The 22,023-nt window shown below is 40.5% G+C and overlaps 1 protein-coding gene across 3 annotated transcripts; it reads right to left on the reverse strand.

Annotated features, from left to right (window-relative positions):
- Positions 1–10,578: 10,578 nt before the first annotated feature.
- On the reverse strand, positions 10,579–20,926 carry ARGLU1 (arginine and glutamate rich 1). 3 transcript variants are annotated; one of them, XR_012159523.1, is made up of 5 exons: positions 20,353–20,925; positions 15,151–15,376; positions 13,268–13,325; positions 12,760–12,843; positions 11,340–11,417 (listed from the first exon to the last, which is right to left on the reverse strand). XR_012159523.1 is itself a non-coding variant. In XM_073349388.1 (4 exons), the coding sequence occupies exons 1-4, from the start codon at positions 20,700–20,702 to the stop codon at positions 11,253–11,255; spliced, it is 825 nt and encodes a 274-aa protein (XP_073205489.1). In that variant the 5' UTR covers positions 20,703–20,922; the 3' UTR covers positions 10,579–11,252. The 3 variants fall into 3 exon arrangements, 1 of the variants encoding a protein (XP_073205489.1); XM_073349388.1 differs by lacking the exon at positions 13,268–13,325 and having other exon boundaries at positions 10,579–11,417; positions 20,353–20,922; XR_012159522.1 differs by having other exon boundaries at positions 12,760–13,325; positions 20,353–20,926.
- Between the last annotated feature and the right edge of the window lie 1,097 nt (positions 20,927–22,023).

Genomic DNA, 22,023 nt, shown 5'->3' on the forward strand with positions numbered 1-22,023 from the left:
AGGTACTGGCAACGTTATGCATGGGATAAAAAGGATCAGAGTGAAATTTATCCCTCTCTGCGTCCAACCTTATTATTTGCGAAGTAATTATATTTCCCCATTTGCAGGTCGTGCTTCCTGACTTTAATTACGTTTCACTGGGAGAATCGCTATTATGTAACTTCACGTCAAGTTTATCATATGAAGCCACATATACTGTATAATTTAATAATAGAAATAATGAGATATAGCTCTCCGTCCTCCCGGGCCCTTACCCCCACATGTTTGTATTTTCAGTCAGTATTTTTCTCTCCATCCTGTCACGTTGATCCTGGCTGTCAGCATTTCCCACGGGGTCTCTTAATTACAGTTTTCAAAGTTTATTTTGTTACAAAACAATTAGCCACGGACAGTCCTAAATAAACAGGATTTGGAAATGCAAAGCCACTTCAAAGAGATGTGGAGCCTGAATTTGCAACAGATAATTAGAGACTCTCAACTCGGGTGTGAATTTTCTCGCCCTTCCCTGTCTGTCACTCAGTGCCACTTTCTTCACGTCTACATATTTGTTATGATGCGGGTTGTTCGGTCAATACTCCTCTCCAGATCCTGAGAATCTCAACAGCACCGGGCAACTTTTTGCAACGAGGCAAGAAATGCCAAATTAGAGTCAACACTAGCTGTCTCCTTGGGGTCAGACTCTCCCAAAGGTTCTTTTACACAGGGCTCAAAAAGAACAAATCCGATCGAAAGTGGAAAGAGGCACAAAAAGTAAAAACTGAGTAGGTGGCTGGGGAAGCCTTCAAGAACGAGCGTTTGCACTCTGATCATTCCTCGCGGCCCTGGAGAGAGATCCGAACGTGTAGGTCTCAGACGCCCTTGTACATTTCCACAGAGCCACAGCGCCCACTAGCGGCCATTTGGTCACGGCTTCACTATGAAGCAAAAGGAGTCCACACGGGTCTAATCCCCTTCCTGTGACTCCTTTCCTTTTCTCCCTAAAATCTACATCTGTTTCTCTCCCGAATATAACAATACTTATGCGGCGCATCTGTTAGGAATGATTTTTGGAGTGGAGGTTTGGCGGAGGACTAGCAGTTCAGAATGATGGTGATCCCAAGACTAAATAATAATTATAAGTAAGTCATACACCGTTTTTTAAAATTATGTTGGTTGCTAAATCTCTTGAAATAGGAGTTGTATCCCCCAAAATTGACAAAGTAAATAAAAGTCAGATCCCCTGTGAACTACACTGTTCTTTTCCTCTCTTGAAACATAAACATTTCCCCCACCGTTGAATTAAATGACATACAGAAAATAGGTGAACAAGCCAATTCTGACTAATTTTATTCCACAAGAAAATATTTTTTAAAAATCAGAAGAGCTCATTCTGTTTGTACTGAAATAGGAAAAAGATCTTATCAGGAAAACCAGCTGCCATTTTAATTTGATTCCTTTATTCCTTTTGGACAAAGTGGCTACAATTCCACTTTTTACCAAATTTGTGATTTAGGCTTCACAAACATGTCTGGCACAGATCACTTAAGCCGTTAACAACGCAAGGAGAAGGAGAAGGAGGTTAAAGGCGCTTTTGAAGCCTCGTGGGTTGTGTGAATTGCATATGGTAGTTCTCTAATGAAATCGACAACTCAAGGAAGAGGGAAAATCAGTTTGTCTTTCACACAAAACATCCAATATATCTTAAGTACGCTATTAATTAAATTTAACCTGCAATGTTGTCAGAATTGCAGATTCGGCGCAGCAATTAGGTAGAAAAGGATCCAAGTCCCAGGATGGGAACCGATTCCTAACACACAAGTGGGAGACAGAGTTTGTGTATTACTCAGATCGAGGGGCATCAACCAAAGAGCAACCGTTGTCAGTCGGGGTATGTGTCGGGGGGGGTGGGGGTGGGGAGGAGTGTTTAATTAATTTTTTTTTTAAGAAATTGTGTTATTTGTATCCCTTCGTGAGCCAATATAAACAGTGAGTTTGATCAATGCTTCTAGCAACAGAGAAGTGTAAAGTAGATCAAACTCTCTATTTTGTTACGTTTCTACTTTTGTTTGGTTTGAAACAAAAGGTTAGGGAGTGGTGGTCTGTAAAAGCTGTGAGTAAACGGTGACCTCTAACTCTCTGTATCCTTGTTTTAAGTAAACCGGAGGAAATGAAGAGCTCGGCATTGTCTGAAAATATCCCTCAGCAGCTAAAAATACAACTTGCAACACATTATATTTGGGGTCCCCAGAGGTTAACCATGTTTCTACGCAATAAATAAAATTGTTTTATGTAGTCTTCAAAACAACAACAAAACATTTCTTATTAAAAAAAAAAAAGACAGACAAACCCGCCTTTGTATAACTAAGCATGGCATGATGCTCACTTACAATATTTTTATGAAACAACGTGTACAGCAATAATTTGACGTACAAAAAAGTAATGCGCTGGATGATGTCTTTATTCATTCGTCATTTTTAAAAGTATCACCAATAACTTTGTTGATTTCTTCTCTACTGGCGATTTAAAATGGTTTGACAATAGCGTTATTTTCCTTTCAGCAGCGAGGCGTAATTTTCCAAGTCTGAGAGGCTACATTGCCCAGAAGGGAAATTCAAGGCGAGCGGGTGACAAAGCCGGGTGGGACCAAAGTTACAGTGGCCGCAGTGTGTTTTGTAACAGGGCAGGAAACCTTCCGAGCTGTCCCACAGCCTGTTCCCCAGCTCCAGTCCCCTAGTTGCTCAACGCTGTTTACTCCCGTGCAACTCAACACTTGCGGGATCGGGCCCTACCTTTCCTGGTTTGCCTCCCTACAAACCAGAAATCGCAAAGGAAACGTGAGATTTTGTGAAGGCTGCAAAACTTGGGCTATCAATCGCTTTCTTAGGCACAGGAATCGCTACTTTAACGAAGCTTTTTCTAATAAATCAAAAGATCAGGAAGTTTGTGACCGGGATAAATATCCAGGGCTTCGCATGTCATCGAAAACATAGTTTCCCCACTCTCTAAATTCTGGAGACCAAGGCTCGATCTCCCGCGGATACTTGTGATATGGTTTGGGGGCACGATCCTGAGTGTCCAGCATAGACCTAGTCCCCGTTTTCGGTGTGGGTGGGGGAGGTTTGCGTGAGCAAAGGAGGAGAGGATCGGCTCCATTAGTTGGTGCAGAAAATGATACAATGAAGAGAAACTGCTACATGTGTCTAGCTTGTGTAAAAATCAAACAAAAATAGAACGATGGGATTTGCGCTCTGGAAATCTTTATTTCCCGCTTTCATTCCAACCCCAGAGCAGAAACCAGAGATTTGTCTCGGAATAATTCGGTTTTTTTTTTCCAGATTCTGGTTATTACACAAATATTGGCTCTCATTCTATCCTCACTGCAACTTTTAACAAAACTCATTTAGGGAAATAGAAGCAGGATCGGCCCCCAATTCATTAATCCCTTTGAAACATCAAGTTAAGGGGGGGGGGAATCAAAATATTTTTAAGTGCAAACCCCCACCCTCATTGGTCATTACCTGAAAATTAGCCAAAGATAGAACTCAATAGCCACAATGAATACTACATTTAATAGTGATAGACAAATGATGGACAATTGATGTTTACTGCTTTTAAACAGATTATTTATTGTTTGTGTAGGGCCAGCTGAGTTGGGCACTTGAAGGAGATCCTAAAACTCTGACCACTAGCATCACTCAAAATTTAACAAGATGTATTTTCCATGTCTCTGACACAGTGAATATAGACTTGAACTATTAAATTAATCTGCCCTTTCCCTACCTCTGTTTTGTAACTGAGAGCAATTTTGGTTCTCTATGCTTTTTCAGAAAACGCTCCTCTCCTCCTAAATGCCACCACTGACAGCATGCACGCTATAGAACATGGCAGTGTGCAGTTTGGCCCATGCTTTTTGGCTCTGTGTTTGAATTATTTTTATACCGACTCTTCTTAGCTCAGGTACTGACCCCCAAAGGAAATTAAAAACAAACAAACCCCAAACATAAATAATTCTTCTCTGAAGTCTCCAGGTGGGGGCAGGGGAAAGAACCAGGGAGCAAAGATAATCTGTTTCAGTGGCCTTTTAAAAGGGTGTATGTCTACTCACACAGAACCGATCACTGAGCCAGTATAATCTTTGGTTGTTCCAGGCAGATAGGAGTCATTTGGATATCCACTATGGCGATATTAAAAAGAGGTTCTGCTCTCTTCTCTCCGCTACCATGAAAACTAAGCCCTCAATTACCACCACACAAACATATGAAGAAAAAACAAACCCAACAGACTGTCTTTGGTTGGGTGATACAAACATGAAAATATACACACACACAGAGGCCTGGAAAGTTGTGAGAAAAGCAACTCCAGTTTCTGTAGCTGCAGAATCTCAGGGCCGGGCACTTTCCCCTCTTCCTTGCCCTCCCTGTCATGGATAAATGCAGCCTCCACTGTTATTTCTAAAAGAATTGCCAGAGCATACAAATTGGAGTGTATGTTTCCTATTTGGTTTAGAACTTCTCCACTGCGCTGTAAGGGCCCCATCCTGTTCCCATTAAAGAGAGTGGCCAAACTCCCAGGGAGTCCCAATAGTGCAAGATTAGGCCCTCACCAGAGACAGGCAATTGTTTTCCTGCTCCAAAGGGACAAAGGACAGTGCATGGCATAGCGACCATGCTACAGTCCACACCTCCCTCAGTGCTTTTAAATGGTTAAAAGATCATTTATGTAAGGGGGGACCAAAAGCAGCAGCCCCCAATTCATAGGCAGGAGTTGTAGACCAAGCTGGATGAGCAAGCATCTTAGAGAGGTAATTAAGAAAAAGCAGAAAGCATATAGGGAGTGGAAGAAGGGAGGGATCAGTAAGGAAAGCTACCTTATTGAGGTCAGAATATGTAGGGATAAAGTGAGACAGGCTAAAAGTCAAGTAGAGTTGGACCTTGCAAAGGGAATTAAAACCAATAGTAAAAGGTTCTATAGTCATATAAATAGGAAGAAAACAAAGAAAGAAGAAGTGGGACCGCTGAAAACTGAGGATGGAGTGGAGGTCAAGGATAATCTAGGCATGGCCCAATATCTAAACAAATACTTTGCCTCAGTCTTTAATAAGACTAAAGAGGATCTTAGGGATAATGGTAGCATGATAAATGGGAATGAGGATATGGAGGTAGACATCACCATATCTGAGGTAGAAGCGAAACTCAAACAGCTTAATGGGGCTAAATCGGGGGGCCCAGATAATCTTCATCCAAGAATATTAAAAGAATTGGCACAAGAAATTGCAAGCCCATTAGCAAGAATTTTTAATGAATCTGTAAATTCAGGGGTTGTACCATATGATTGGAGAATTGCTAACATAGTTCCTATTTTTAAGAAAGGGAAAAAAAGTGATCCAAGTAATTATAGGCCTGTTAGTTTGACATCTGTAGTATGCAAGGTCTTGGAAAAAATTTTGAAGGAGAAGGTAGTTAAGGACATTGAAGTCAATGGTAAATGGGACAAAATACAACATGGTTTTACAAAAGGTAGATCGTGCCAAACCAACCTGATTTCCTTCTTTGAGAGAGTAACAGATTTTTTAGATAAAGGAAACGCAGTGGATCTAATTTATTTAGATTTTAGTAAGGCGTTTGATACTGTGCCACATGGGGAATTATTAGTTAAATTGGATAAGATGGGCATCAATAGGAAAATTGAAAGGTGGATAGGGAATTGGTTAAAGGGGAGACTACAACGGGTCCTACTGAAAGGTGAACTGTCAAGTTGGAGGGAGGTTACCAGTGGAGTTCCTCAAGGATCAGTTTTGGGACCAATCTTATTTAATCTTTTTATTACTGACCTGGGCACAAAAAGTGGGAGTGTGCTAATAAAGTTTGCAGATGATACAAAGCTGGGAGGTATTGCTAATTTAGAGAAGGACAGGGATACCCTACAGGAGGATCTGGATGACCTTGTAAACTGGAGTAATAGGAATAGGATGAAATTTAATAGTGAGAAGTGTAAGGTCATGCATTTAGGGATTAATAACAAGAATTTTAGTTATAAGCTAGGGACGCATCAACTAGAAGTAACGGAGGAGGAAAAGGACCTTGGAGTATTGGTTGATCATAGGTTGACTATGAGCTGCCAATGTGATATGGCTGTGAAAAAAGCTAATGTCGTCTTGGGATGCATCAGGAGAGGTATTTCCAGTAGGGATAAGGAGGTTTTAGTACCGTTATATAAGGCACTGGTGAGACCTCACCTGGAATACTGTGTGCAGTTCTGGTCTCCCATGTTTAAGAAGGATGAATTCAAACTGGAACAGGTACAGAGAAGGGCTACTAGGATGATCCGAGGAATGGAAAACTTGTCTTATGAAAGGAGACTCAGGGAGCTTGGCTTGTTTAGCCTAACTAAAAGAAGGTTGAGGGGAGATATGATTGCTCTCTATAAATATATCAGAGGGATAAATACCAGAGAGGGAGAGGAATTATTTAAACTCAGTACCAATGTGGACACAAGAACAAATGGATATAAACTGGCCACTAGGAAATTTAGATTAGAAATTAGACGAAGGTTTCTAACCATCAGAGGAGTGAAGTTTTGGAATAGCCTTCCGAGGGAAGTAGTGGGGGCAAAAGATCTATCTTGCTTTAAGATTAAACTCGATAAGTTTATGGAGGAGATGGTATGATGGGATAACATGGTTTTGGTAATTAAATATTCATGGTAAATAGGCCCAATGGCCTGTGATGGGTTTTTAGATGGGGTAAGATCCAAGTTACCCGGGAAAGAATTTTCTGTAGTATCTGGCTGATGAATCTTGCCCATATGCTCAGGGTTTAGCTGATCGCCATATTTGGGGTCGGGAAGGAATTTTCCTCCAGGGCAGATTGGAAGGCCCTGGAGGTTTTTCGCCTTCCTCTGTAGCATGGGGCATGGGTCACTTGCTGGAGGATTCTCTGCTCCTTGAGGTCTTCAAACTACAATTTGAGGACTTCAATAGCACAGATATAGGTGTGAGGTCTTTTTTAGGAGTGGTGGGTGAAGTTCTGTGGCCTGCATTGTGCAGGAGGTCAGACTAGATGATCATAATGGTCCCTTCTGACCTAAATATCTATGAATCTATGAATCTATGAGGTAAGTTAAAGGATAGTTTATCGTAAGTGCGAAAGAAATCTCACTGATTTTGAAAAAGTTGTTGGAATCGATGGCTAGGGTAGCAGTGCTAGTTTATTCCACCCTCTCTCTTTATGCCTGTTTTTTTTAAAAAAAAAACCCAAAAAACCCCCCCAAAAAACCCCAAAGATCCTACAGTCATTTCCTGAAAAGCAGGAGTAGCCAGGCAGGCACAGAGAGATTGTTGGAGAGCGCACAGCCTCTATTAGTGAGAAACAACTGCTTCCACATTCTTGGTGAAGATAGTAGTAGAGCATGTGAAATAGCATAGGGAAAAAAGCAGGTGGTAATATTTAGGGCAAGTGCATATGTTAGGGGGAAGAAATGGGAGATGGGTGGGGGTGGTTTTCCCTTTTTTTCAGGAAGAAAGCATTACTGGATTTGATTCCAGTATTAAATGCCTTGAGGTGTAGTGACACTCCCTTTGTTATGCGGGTGCCTAGGGCTTTGGTCTGTTGCTTAGACAGCTCACAGGCCAAATTGTCTCTGCAGGCTTCAGGGGCAGCAGCTCTTCAGTCCACTTCATAGCAGGTCACTTTTCATCAGACTAATGAATGTGGTATGATTAAAGGGTGGTTTATTGTCCCTGCAAAAGAGCCTCTCTTCTGATTTTGAAAAAGTTGTTTGCGTCTAGGGCTAGGGCAGCAGCTCTAGTTTATTCCACCCTATTTATTCCTTAAAAAAAATCCAACAGACACTTCCTGAAAAGCAGGGGCACCGGAGACAAAGGCCATCTTTATCATTAGATGAAAAATGTATGGTGCACACTGCCTTTGTGCAGGTGGACACAAGGATGTCCCACTCCTATCAAATATTCAGCAAGCAAACATGTTCAAAGCAAAGGTTGAAGTGGCTTAAAAACCAGGGAAAAATCAGCACCCGTTCTCCACTATATGAGAAATAACCCCCCAAAATAAAGTAATAAAGTCAACGGGAGCTGTAGCTCATAATTGTGACTTCAACATGGTTCAGTGTAACAAATGCAATAGTTCCCTAAACTTTTTACTAAGCATACCCACCAACTCCATGGTCTTCTTTTGCAAGGCACCCAGAGTTCAAATTAAGGACGGGTGGGGGAGGCAGAGCGGGAGGAAAGGGACAAAACCATAAGCAATTGTCCTCTTTCACCAGCGCTGCTGTCTTTTACTTGCCCTGCTGAGATGGTACTGACCACCTATAGCAGCACCCTCACCCGTGTCACCCTAATCCCAACCCAGTGCTAGGAGACCCTGGGAAGTAAAGAGTAAGCCTGCCCCTCTCATCCTGCACTAACAGCTCCAGTTCATTGCAACCTGGAGTGTGGGGTTACAGCACTGCTCAGGTTTGGCCTCGCCACCCATCCCTCATGCCAGAGTGGGCCAAACCTGAGTGGTGCTGCAACCCCACATGCCCGGGTGCAATGCAGAGTGGGGAAACAAGGACAGAAACTATCGCTAGGAGGGTTATGGGGCTGGTTCACTCTCCAGCCCCTTCCCGGCCTCCCTTCTGAACCATGCTGGCAACCTATCTACAACCTTCCCATGACCCATCCTTTGGGGGAAAACTGACAGACTATCTATCTGATCAGTTTAATCGTTGCCTGAAGCGTTAAGGAATTTGTATATGTAACAAATACTTGTAACTGTCGACAGGTACAAATATCAGGGAGTGGGGTGGAGTCTTCGGTCATTTCTTGTGACAGGATGTCAAACATCAAATAGCAGTGGAAGAACTTTAAGTCTTCACTATTGCCCTCAGGGTTGCAATTCTTTTAGTGGCAAGAGAAAAAATATATATATATATAATATAAAAAGATTATTCCCACTCTCCCCTTCACAACTCCAAGTCATCACAAACAACTGACAGAAGTTTTTTTGGGAGGCAGGGGGAATTAAGCACACATGAATCTCTCCCTATACAAAACTTATAAAATGCTAGCTGGTAAGCAGAAATATTTGAAGTTAATGGAGTTATGACAATTACACACCAGCTGAGGATCTGCTTCTAGGAAGAATACAAATACACAAGCGTAACATACAGTAGGATGTGAAACCTTTTTTCTTTTTTTTTTGGACTGGAATAACTGTCAGAGGAAGGATGACTTAAAAATTACGATCTGAGAAAGCCACTTATACTGCACACCTAAGACAACCAAGATTTGATGCATTGTATTGGTGCCATTATTTAACAAAATAAAATAATTAATGAAGTGTGAAATGACTCACAGTTGCTATCATTTCTAGACAAAAAATATTACAACTACAAATCTGCATTAGGGCAGATTTAGTTTCTTGCATTCAGAACAGGACAGGAAACAAAATACATAGGTCTGTTTAAGTATTGATTTTTTAATAGCTTGTTTCTCATATAGGGAACAAGGGGAAGTTTTATATTTTAGAAATACAGGTATCAGTTGAGTTTTTAAATAAAGCCTGATGCTTGCTACAGGTCATGTACATTGTTTGGCTTCAGTTTGTGTGTTTACTCATTAAGCAACACTTTCTGTAACAATTTATAAAGACAAATTTAAGTACAAGTACTGTTGTAGGTATTTTATATCTTCATGCTTATTGTAACACTCAGGACAAAGCAGAAAGTGTCAATCTGCGCCCAACTCCAAGTTCCAGACAAAGACTGCTGCATACTGTTACAGTGACACATTCAACCTGCTACATTTTATTTATCAAACCCACAGAAACAGATCTGGTGAAGTATCAGGAATTCTTTCCCTCTTATTCTGGAAAATCTTCAAATGTTTTGTCAACAATTACGATCTTTCATTTTGAAGTATTCACTATAGATGTTGTCATACCAATAGGAAAATGAAATTTTAGAACTGGACACTACAGTAGCTGAAGTTTCAGCAGAAGAGTTACATACAAAAGGGGATTTTATATATAGTTTTCAATCTGTGTTTTCATTTGTCAGAATAAAACCCGTATATAAATGGATAACATTCAGGACGCTGCACATGAACAACAGTCGCTTTGTGCCTAAAACAATGTATTTAAACAGAACTTCACTTTTTGCTTTCCATTACCTCGCAAGTGTGCTTGCCCTTCAATTTAAAAATAAATATATATAGGGTTTATTTTCCCCTTCCTAAATCTATCAGATCCAATATGTATGATGATGACTCTAAATTATACAACATACTATATAATGAGGCAAACTCAAGGGGATTAGCTACTGAAGTACTTTTCTGGGTTCAGTAAGCTAAACAAGCCAAAATAAGTCTCTGTCAGAATAAAACCAACATTTCATGAGAATAGCAATAGCCATTAAAAAGAAATATTAAAAACTGTGGGTTTTTTAACTGTCTGTGTAATCCTTGCATTAGAGGTAGGAAAAACAATAATTTTTTTGAAGTGAACTTAAAAAATACCACTGTATTTTTGAATTTAGGAAAGTGAACTGTCACTCTTACTGTAGTTATACAAGTGTACTAAAAAAATTTACTTAAACATATGAATTTAAGACTTTACTTTATTCAGCAAATTGGTTTATTTACACAATGGGGAATGCTGGTTGAATTTTGTCAATGTAATAAAAACAATCTAAGAGACAATACTGAACTCTCAATCTTTCTATATATTCATAGCAGAATTGACCGTTTCCTTACCTGTATCGGGAACATCAAGTGCAACAGTGGGACAGTATCATAGGACACTGATTTAACAATAAACCACAGAGGTCCAGTACTACTTTGGGAATTTACTGATGCATGTACTAACTTTTTTTGTTATTAAAAGTCAGCAAAACCAGCATGAAATTTGGTCTAATATCAGAGTATAACTCTGAGATCAGCGGGTCAGTAAAAACCTTATCAGATCATACAGAATTTATAAAGTGACCTGATCTGCTTCAAACCACTATTACAGAAACAAAATGGATGAGAACAGATTACTCTCTAAAAGGCAACAGTGATCTGATAAGGATTTAACTTAATGGAAGTTAAAAAAAAATATTAAGAATTGCAGAGCACAGCCCCTATTAGAACAAGCTAACTTTCCAGACTTCCCCCCCGAAAAAAAAAAAAAAGAAAAAAAAAGAGAAAAGTGAAAAAAAAAACACTTCAACATGAAGCTACCATACAAAGTTTTTCTGTTTCATTTTTCTTTTTAAGAGTTCAGAGTTCCAATTTAATCCTGGCTCTTTAGTGAGAAGGACAGTTTTGGCCTAGACTTTCCCTTGCCCAGGATCATTTTTTGCTCTTCCTTTTGCTGACGTTGCCTCTCTTGTTCTAGTTTCATCCTCTCCTCATGAATCTTTCTTTGTTCTTCAACAATTTTCAATTGTTCTTCGGCCTGTATACAAAACCAGTAGAATTTAGAATACATAATATTTTGCAGCCCCCATAGTAGTGATTTCTTAATCTCTATTTTACATCTATTCAGCAAACACAGGGCCCAATTCTGAAAATTCAGACACGTAACTACTCATGTTACAAGTTCCATTGGCTTCACAGAAGTAAAGTTTTGCACATGCATCAACATTTTAGGGATCAGGCTCTTAAATGCATATCAAAATCTCATACACCAATATAGTTCTTTCCATTTTCAACACACTTTACAAATACTATCTGTATATATTTATATGCATTAAAATTTTAAATATAACATTGTTCCTGTTTTCATTCTTGGGGAAATCAATTTATAAAAAGGAATATTCTCCACTACTTCTTGTTTGTGTTTGATAACTTAAAGGGGCACTATCAACATGGAGCAAAACACTGACAAGTTTTCATCCGATTTCTCTCTCAACCTATTACAAATTACCATTTAGGCTCAAATAGTGCAAGCACTTATGCAGTAAGCTTAATGGAATGACTCAGGCATAAAGTGACTTGTGTCTATCTGCACTATCAGGACATAATTACTAAAGAAGGAAAGATTAGCGGAAGAACTTCTGTATTTTCAAGTTTTTATTTTGTTAATTTAATAGTATTTAGCATATAGTTAGTTTAAATAATTTCTTCTGTTTGTATAGTTGTTTTTCCATAAAGTGATAGGAATAAAAATGTGGTTGTAAAACCACAAAAACTGACCGTGAGATTTTAAAGCAGGTGTAAATCCAGAAACCAATTTTAACAAAGGCCTTATCTACACAAGAAAGCTGCCTTGGTTTAAATAAACATGTGATTTTAAACAATTTACTTAAACTGGTGCAAACCCCTTTGTGACCAAGCTTATTTTACATTATTTTAAACTGATCAACCAAAATAAACCACTCAAACCAAAATAACAGCATCCACACAGGGATGCAATGTTTTTGCACTGATTTAACTAAACTGTTTTAAAACCTATTGATTTACTTTAAACGAGTGCAGCTATCATATACAGAAGTCAGAAGTGTATGTGCTGACAAAGTCTTCACCACCCACTGCACACTGGAATTTCGCTTGTGTCAAACATGTTTATACCTGTTCTGTTACACTACGAACACTAGTCAAAGCCTGGTCAACAGTCAAAACCTGAAAGGATACACTGGGAGCTGGAAAGAGACTGTTTGCCATCAAAGTCAATGGGAGCATTCACATTGACTTCAATGGGGAGTAGGATTAGATGTTAACAAAAAAAAAATTATCTAGCACATCAGGCAACAGGATTTGAACATGTCCACACTAATGTAAACTTCATTTCTACCTACCAGTTTAGCTTGTGCTTCTGCAATTTTTCGATTATTCTCTTCTAATATTCGCTCTAGTTCCTCACGTTTTGCACGCTCTTCCTCCTAAAGGGGAGGACAGGGTAAGATGTTAGAAAAGTAAAATACTCATTATGTGTCTTCACTAATCTTCCTCAGAATTCTTTTGTGAACTGACTTACGGGGCAGCTTTACAGCCACCTATTTTGTCTCAACAGTAAATTGTGCAGCCACTAATATTGGTCTCTAGTACTAAATTTAAATCATCCCTCCCAGTCCAAACAGCAACAAACTAAACCCTCCCTAATCATAGATTCCTGACAATTTATTACTAATATTTTAATACCACACAAATGAACAAGGACAACTACAAAAACTGGATAGTATTTACCAAATTAAAAAAGTAATATATAAAATATAAATAAAGTGAATAGTTTGTCTCACCAATTAAGTATACCTACGTATTCTTTACCTATACTCCTTTAATCAGCATTAAAAGTTGAATATTTACTGTCTTGTCCAGTGTCCTGCAGAGTGTGCTCCTCGGCTGCCATACGCGCCAGCTTCCTCTTTAAAATGATTTGTACTGTTAGCTTGGCAATACCTGCATCAGCAGCTCAACCATTTATAAAGAAACAACATACAAGGAAGGCTGAGCTGAGGAATGCAGATGTTTATGATAAGAAGGAACAAAAATATGTAAATCATTCCTAAGGCAAACAATTAATAAGAAAAATACATTTACTGTTAGTGAAAAATACAAATGGTAATCCATACTTCATGGAACTAAGGGCTTCTTTCGTGGGGAAAATGGACTTAACATTCAATATTTTGACAATTTTAAGACAGCTTAAACTGTCATCTACAGTTTGAACTGGAATTCAGGAGTCCAGGAAAGGCATGATGAGCAAATAGAGCCTTATAAATTGCTGTTTCCTTGGTGAATTTAATAAAACTTTGTTATGCAAAACATAAATATGAAGAGTGCGGGAAGGTTTTTGAGGTGCTTCAGTTCACATAATAAATATGCAAATTATTTTAATATTTGGAAGATTTTAAATCAGCCAGAGGTTTGTGTCTGTGTAAAAAAAAAAGTTAATATGAAACAAAAACAAGCATATGAAGAGAAAACTTCTTACGATGACTAGTAATCAGCTACTATCTAGCACGCTTTCTCCAGGAATTGAAATATATTTTACATAGAAAAGCACTGATGAAACTACTCCGCATCAAACTTAATTTATGGTTTTTAAAAACCTTTTTGTGAATAATGCATCCATTTAGTTAACTGAAATCCACTATATACAAATTTCAGCAAACTTGTATGTATCTAAAGTCAAAATGCATTTCTCTTAAAGCTGAACTTTGAATTGCACACATGTGAAATTCTGCATAACTTAAGTCTCAACAAAAGAGCTTTTATTTCAAAGATATTATATTGGCAGACAAACAGTTGATGTTTAGCCTGAAGGGGAAAGCATCATTATTAATGGCTTTCCCGTTGTAAAATAATCAAGTTATTCATTTAGATCAACAAGTAAAAGAAGTACGGAGTGAGAGAGTTACTGGACACTCAGTGCTATTTAGCTGAATTTTCTTTAAGGGTTTAAAAGTTTGACTTTAAATTTTTGGATCCTGGAGTGATTAGTGCAGACAAGCATCAAAGCCTTAGTAGCAAATTACTGCCTCACAGAAAGATGTTTTTCAGCTTTTCCTCCAGCTGCAGATAAAACAAGTCACATGTTTAGCTTGACTTCAGACAAGGACAACCTGCTCCTTAATAAATTCTAGAGGGAAAAAAAGGAGTTAGTAGTTATTGAAAAATGGATATAATGATTTGGACATAAGTCCTTGGTGAAGACGGTGGCTGGGCTTATGTTAAAAGTACAGGAATTAGTCCAATGTATGCTCAAAGAGAATGTTTGTTTTAAAGGGAGAACAGTAAGAAAACCTAGTTAAAGACAGGTACTGCAGCTCAGTGCTGGACCCTGCTCTTTTCCTGACTGAAGGCAAAAAGCCTCTTACAGTCTAGGTAAATAAAATGAAACAAATGAAGGATACACTTTATAAATTTTAACCCTTTCCCCCCAAATAAGAAAGGATTGTGGATAAATCCTGCAGCCATGGCAAAAGTTTCAAACAATTCTCAAATATGTAGGTCAGTTCCATTAAAATTCAAGTATCCTTGTACAGGTTTTAGGAGAATAACTGTTTTAAGTATCAGTGAGCTCCTCTGAATAGGCTAGAAATTAAGTTTCGCAGCAATGCAAGTTTACACGAGAAGGGAATTAGATTTGCTGTATTCCATCTCTTTCTGAACCGAACAGGAGGCACAACCAGACACTGAAAGTTTTGCCATGGACTGTCTCTACTTTCCAAACGACCGAGCGTTACCTCTCTGGCTTTTTGTGCCGCAAGTTCAGCTTGTCGCTGTCGCTCGAGTTCTTCGAGCAACTGTTTTTCCATGATGCGCTTAGCCTCCTCCACCCTGCGGAGAACCTCTCGCTCAATCTCATCCTTCCGTTTCTCCAGCTCTTCCTCTACGCGCTTAGCCACAAGCTCTTCCACTCTTCGGGCTGTCTCTTCCTCTATGAGTTTCTCTTCAATTTCTTGTTGGCGTCTAGAAAAAGAGACATGAAAATAATAATTTAATTAGTTATTTCAAAAATGAAATTTAAATAAAACTTTGAATTCACAGATTGATGTAGATGATTATGGTTGGTATTATATATTTAAATGTTTTCCTTTATTCTTCGTTCACACAACACCCATAAAAAAAATTTGCTTTACATTTAGGAGAAAAAAGAAAAGGAGTACTTGTGGCACCTTAGAGACTAACCAATTTATTAGAGCATAAGCTTTCGTGAGCTACAGCTCACTTCATCAGGTGCATCTGATGAAGTGAGCTGTAGCTCACGAAAGCTCATGCTCTAATAAATTGGTTAGTCTCTAAGGTGCCACAAGTACTCCTTTTCTTTTTGCGAATACAGACTAACACGGCTGTTACTCTGAAACCTGTCATTTAGGAGAAAGTGACTACAAAAGCCATAGCAACATACCATATTTAACACACCTTAAAATGTTACATTTAACAACAAAATAGCATTTTGAGTAGGTTGTGATACAACAAATGGACTATTTTGACTCTGAACGTTACTTAAAACACAGTAATGTTGAAACGTACCTATCAGCTAAAGTACCCATCACCCTTTCAAAATTCAGAACATTTTAGGTTCTGTGTTACATGAGGTAATAAAACACTGCCCTAAGACCTCTACCTCAAAGGCACCAAACTGGTCTCTAACTAAAATAGAAAGCAGAGACAATAAAATTTGTAATTTGAATATTCCTAACAAAAGCTCCAGGTGTTGTCGTAATCTAGATCGCCAATAATTTACCTTATCACATATCAAATATTGCAAATCTACCTAATTTTTTTATGATGGTATTGAGTGTCAAGCATAATTGTACAAGAGCCAAGAATATCAATTCGGAGTCCAAAATAAAGCATAGCTTTTGTTTTCTGCATTTTTATAAAGGATTTTTTTTTTTCTAAAGAGTGGGTTTTTTGGTTTGTTTTTTAGTAAGATGCTAATTTTTTTTAAAGGCTAACACCAAATATGATAGGATGCAAAATGTTATATTCACTTAACTTTAACCCCCCTCACATTTTTCACTCAACAGTAAAATATTGGGTTAGATCCTATAAACGCTTAATCCCTGCTGTAGTGCTTGCTACCATGAAGATGAAAAAGCTCCTCATGATAGCAAACACTATGCACACTACTGAGCATTTGCAGGATCGGGCCCATACGTGAATTAAATATTCAAATAGTAACAGGATGTTCATTTTATAAAAAATAATATCCTACAGCTATTTCTTAAATGGTATTCACTTTTCAGGATTACTGTTCTGTATTATTTTTTACATTCACACTGGACTTTTGTTTGAATTGAAATGTAAACAAATTAGTGAAATACTGACTACAATATGTTTAGAAGAGATGCATCTTAATTTGTCAGTTAGGACCAATAATCTATGGTTTACAATATAAGACCTAAACTAGAACGGTTTCCGGTCACTTTCTTGTTAAAGTAAGAGTTTCAGACGATGTTCACCCAATTATAAGTATATTTTTAATATGGACACATTTTCAGAAAAATGATATAATTTGACAAATTTTGGATTTCCTAATGGGGATTTTACAAAATAGTAAAACACAGATCCTAAAGGGAATGGACTGACTGTCTAAATAACATATTTGAAACACCTAGGGTCTCCTTTAACCCACAGATCTAACCCCCCATAGAGTAAATTTAGTCTTTCATTCTACTGATGTAGATGTGGGCTCTTTCTAATGAAACCTTAAACCAAAGTTCTCTGCTTTAAGTGGATATAAAATATTCCATGGCCCATTTTCTCACCCCACTGTTGTGCACTGTATTTGTCACCCACTGAACTTTCATTCCAGAAATAACTACAAGGTTCTTGTAGGCATATTTGCTAAAGTGTTTTCAAAACCTTCAGAATAAGGATAGAATCTAAAACAATATTATATTACTCAGTAGGCTGTAATTGTGCTGTAAAATTTGCTTCAAGTTAAGCCTTGGTATATATCAGGTACCGATCTATACAAATTTGTATTTATTGTTGCCCTCTTAATCAAATATTTGAACACGAGAAGTTAAATCCATATGAAAAGAATTATTTTTGAATTAAAGCAAATATTTCAGGCAAATGAACACATGTGCACTGCTCACTTTAAAAAATAAAGTAAGTAAATTATATTGTTCTCAAATTAGCATTGCACTGTGCAGCTCTCACCTACTTCTACTCCTGGAAAAAAAATTCAGGATTCATAAAATTAGGAGCAGCACTTGCATATCTTTCCATACTTACGGACAATTATTACATTACACACACACCAAAAGTTAGTGTTCCAGGAAATGTGATCAAAAACTACACTAAAAAAGCTGTGTTAAAAAAACATGACTACACGGGAATTTATTCTCAAAAGTTTTAAGTTCTGTATTAGACCACCACCCTAACATCTACAGTTGAAAATTTAACTCTACAAGTCAATGCTGTAGATTCTCAATAAATGCAGGATCAGGCTTAAATATGGTGGTGTAGTTTCTATCTATAAGAAGGTATTTTCTGTAACACATGTATACAAGACTTCCTATACAGAGGCAAAATTAGCGTCTTCCTCTAACATGCAACATTTTCATAAACACCAGAAAGTCAAAGCATGTTTGTGTCAGATTTTTCAGGATAAGTTATGAGATGCATATAGAGTATGGTAGGAGTTTTATGAGAGCTGCAAGAAGGAAAGCGCTTATGATTCAGTGGCTTTGCTACATAAAAATTTTCGTATTAATTTATTTGTAGACCTTGAAATTAAGCATCACTGCAAAGAACAGAAAACAGGGTAAAGCACAGAGGTCTCTTACATCTCAGGACAGACGTTCTGTACAGATTCAGAAGACAGACATCTACATACATTGAAAATAGCTATCACTAGGCAATTTGGTAAGTGACATATAAGCCAGTATGAAATATGAAGTAATTGATTCAACTAGTGGAGCACAAAATTTAAATTTAATATAGTTTGCCACATTAACAAAGCCCAAATGGAATACTATACCGTCTTCCCCCCAGCAAAAATCCCTTAACTCCCTCCCCTCAAAAAACATACCCTACCAAAAACATGGAAGTTTTTACTTTTTTTATTTATTTTTTTTAAGTTCACAACACTTAAATAACCTGGACAACTAAAGACTCTTGTGCACCTCTTAAATAGTATTTTGACAAACAGCAGAATTTTGTTTGCCTAACAAACTCCTGTGAGAGAAAGACTGCACTTTACTGCACTGTTGCTACTTCGATCAAATCCCATATTGCCCACCTAGATCATAAGTACAAGTATTCCACCATTGTTCATAATAAGCTGATTTGTGTAGTATAACAAAGTTGTTCTAGAAAAACATTAAAGGGCAGGTAAGAATGCCAAAAGATTTTTTTCTTAATGAGCTCCGGCCTACTATTCAGGTAAACAGAACTAGATTTGTTGCAAATCAAAGTTTTAATGGCAACATAATGATCAACTGCTTAGGTATTTGATATAAAGATCTTAAACCTTTTGTTTTCCTTCAGTACTAGAACAGTTTCTTCCCTCTCCTAAAGAGCCATTTCTGGTTTGATAAGAGATCAGGCCTTTGTTATAAAAAGTAGATGTCCAATTATTTTAAAATTGCCAATATTTCACAAGTCACATATATGTTCTCAAATAAAATATTTAAGTGTTTGCCTTAGAGCTCATTTAAAGTGTTACCTGTGAATGAAAATAATCTGGAACAAAAACATTAAGATTCCAAATTGAGAAGGGACTGAATGTTTAAAAATAAACAGAGCCTGAATCTCTTCTCACTCTTCACTAAAGGCTAGAGTAACTTCACTGATTTCAATAGAATTAATCCTGATTGGCCCAGGTCTAAGAGGAGAATCAGAGCTGAGTGTCTCTAAGACAAATTATTTTGAAATTTTTCAAATGAGTGTTCTGTAACCCTATAATATTTGATGATATCACTATCAAACTGCAATTAGCATAGGTCAAAAGGAATCTCAACAGCAGAATACTTTACAATAGAAATAAAAGAAGCAATATGTAGAAATCAGAATTTCTAACATATGCATAATTTGTAATTATTTCATTCATTATTATATAACTAGAACAAAGCCAAAAGAAAATGAGTTGGTGTAAAATTAATCAGACTGGTTGTCATTGTTTGAGTCTACCTAAACATTCACTTACAAACTGAATCAGACAGCATTTTTTGTTTTCCCAAGTCAATATTTCTGCATCACAGGTTCATATATCAAGGTGCCAGGTTTATTGGACATTCAAAAATAAGGATGGATTTACGACAACTTGTTACAAGGAGTTTTGTTGTTGTCTGTGATAAAGAAAGAAATCACAAGGGAGAATAAAAATATTTCTAATAACTTAGATAAGGCTGCAAGGTGAACTATTCGGGAACCTAATTCCAAATCCATAACAAAATGAAAGGAATGCCTCATGGCTTCATGAACTATAACAAGAGCTACCCACACGAACATGCTAGTTTTGTTCAACGGGGCGAGTGGTTCACGATAGGACTCCTCTCTGTTTCAGCACTAATGCAGAGACCCCGAGTTAGTATACTTTTTGAGCGCATTCTTTTCACAAGTCACAACACAGCCTTCGGGCCAACTAGGAGAGCCTCAGCCTAAAGAATAAGCTACACGCTTGCAGAAAAGGGGAGGGACAAAAGTCTGGCACTGGGCGCTGCACCCACAGCCCCAGAGGCGGCGAGGCCTCGGACAGAGGAGGAGACCGTACCAAAGCATGTTAGAAGAGGAAGCGAGATGGATGGGCAAGGAGGGAAGCAGCAGCTCCGGGCTGGGTGTTTTCTACCGGGGAGGATGGGGGAAGGGAGGGGGGGAGGATGGGCAGGGCGAGATTCCCCCTGGATCGAAGCGAGAGGAGGGAGCCGCTGCGAGCCGGGCTCGGAGCGACGAGGCCCCAGGCGGGACTCCCCGGGGTGGACACTCACATTTTCCGCTGCCGCTCGAACTCCGCTTTTTTCTCCTCCTCCTCCCGCTTCTGCTTCTCGTCCAGGCTGCTGCGCTTGCTCACCGTGCGCCCGAAGATGTCGATGCGGTCCGGGGGGGACGAGGCGCGCTCCCGCTCGCGCTCCCGGCGGGACGAGGGGGCCGTGTTGGAGCGGGAGCGGGAGCGGGACTCGCGGCGCCGGTTCCGCTTGGTCTCCCGGGACTTGGAGCGCTTGCGCGCCCGCTCCTTCTCCCGGGAGCGGGACCGCGAGCGGCTCCGGTTCTTCTTGGTGTGCTTGGAGCTTTTGGTGTGCTTGGAGCGGGACGAGCTCCGGCTGCGGGACCGACCCATAGCGGAGCCCCCCGGCCGCGGCCGCCCCGCCCGAGCCTGGACGCTAGCGGCACCTGAGAGAGGCGCGAGGGGACGCGCGCATCAGCCTGGCTGGGCCTCTCCCCCGCCCGGCTCACTGAGGAGAAGGAGCAGGCCCCGGAGGCGGCAGCGAATCCGGACGGAGACAAGATGGCGGCCCCAACCCAGCGGTGACTCGGCTCCTTGCCGCCCCACAATGCACCGCGCGGGCACCCTCGGCTCCCCCGTTTTGTCTGCCGGAGATACCCGAAGGCGCTCGGAGAGGTTCGGGCTGAGTCGGGGTGAGCTCGGGAAGGGGTGGGACGAGGTAGAGCCCCCTGCGCATGTGCACAGCCTGCCCTGGTGCCATTGGGTGGAAGGCGGCGCCTGGGCCCGGTTTGCCCCGCCCCCCTGTGGCCGAGTCTTCCGCGGCGCTGAGCCGTGACGGGCCCAGAGTCGTGATGCCGCGGGGCGGGGCGGCAGCGGCTGGGGACCGTCTCAGGGGCGGGGCAGTGGCTAGAAGTGTGACTAGCACGTGCCAGGGGTGCCCCGCTGCGTCCAGTTCCCTCCGCGCTTCTCTCCTCCCTGGCGCGGGGCTGAGTCGGGGCCTCGATCCTGCCCTTGGATCCCGGGCCCCAGGCCGCCGGTGCACAGCCCCACCGACCTCCGTGGGGCCCCCGGGGGTGGGGGTGTGTGCCGTCTTGCGTCTGATTACAAGACTGGAGCCACAATTTGGCGTTGTGTATGCTTGCCGCGACACCAGGTTCAGCGGCACCCCTTGCTGACCCCTTAGGCAGGGCCGGCTTAACTTTTTGTGGGCCCCCATAGGGCAAGGGCGGGATGGTCGGCCTCCAGAGTGAAGGGCGGGCTGGGGGCAAATGAGGCACAGTGCGGTGGGAGCGGCCCCGCTCTGCGCCGCCCAGCAGGAGGGCGCTGGTTACCAGCCTGCAGCTGCCAGACGCACACTGGCCTGCCCAGCCCTGTGCTGCCAGCAGGCCCCTTCCCCTTGAGGGCGGGCCCCCACCATCCCGCCCCACCCTTATGCCCAGCATCCCCTCGCCCAGAGACCTCCACCATAGATCTCTATGCCCAGGCCCTGCCCCTGCCGGAGACCTCCGCCGCTGGCCTCCCACCACAACTGCACAGCACCCTGCACACCACACCGCTCGCCCAGCACCCCCCGCCCATAGACCTCCCCGCTGCCTACACAAACCTCTTTTCAAATCTGCACCTCACAGTCCCACCATCACAGCTGCACAGCAGCCCATATTCCTGAGGGGATTCTGCACCAAGAAAATCAAAATTCTGCACACACTATTTAAAA

The sequence above is a fragment of the Lepidochelys kempii genome, chromosome 1 (assembly GCF_965140265.1).
Source record: "Lepidochelys kempii isolate rLepKem1 chromosome 1, rLepKem1.hap2, whole genome shotgun sequence".
Taxonomy (NCBI): Eukaryota; Metazoa; Chordata; order Testudines; family Cheloniidae; genus Lepidochelys; species Lepidochelys kempii.

Bases quoted from the DNA above. Each gene is read 5' to 3' on its own strand.
- ARGLU1 (XM_073349388.1), bottom strand. From the start codon at position 20,702: ATGGGTCGGTCCCGCAGCCGGAGCTCGTCCCGCTCCAAGCACACCAAA. The intron at 15,377-20,352 runs GTGAGTGTCCAC...CTCTTTTTCTAG, and splicing joins TTCGAGCGGCAGCGGAAAAT to ACGCCAACAAGAAATTGAAG. The intron at 12,844-15,150 runs GTAACGCTCGGT...CCTCCCCTTTAG, and splicing joins CGGCACAAAAAGCCAGAGAG to GAGGAAGAGCGTGCAAAACG.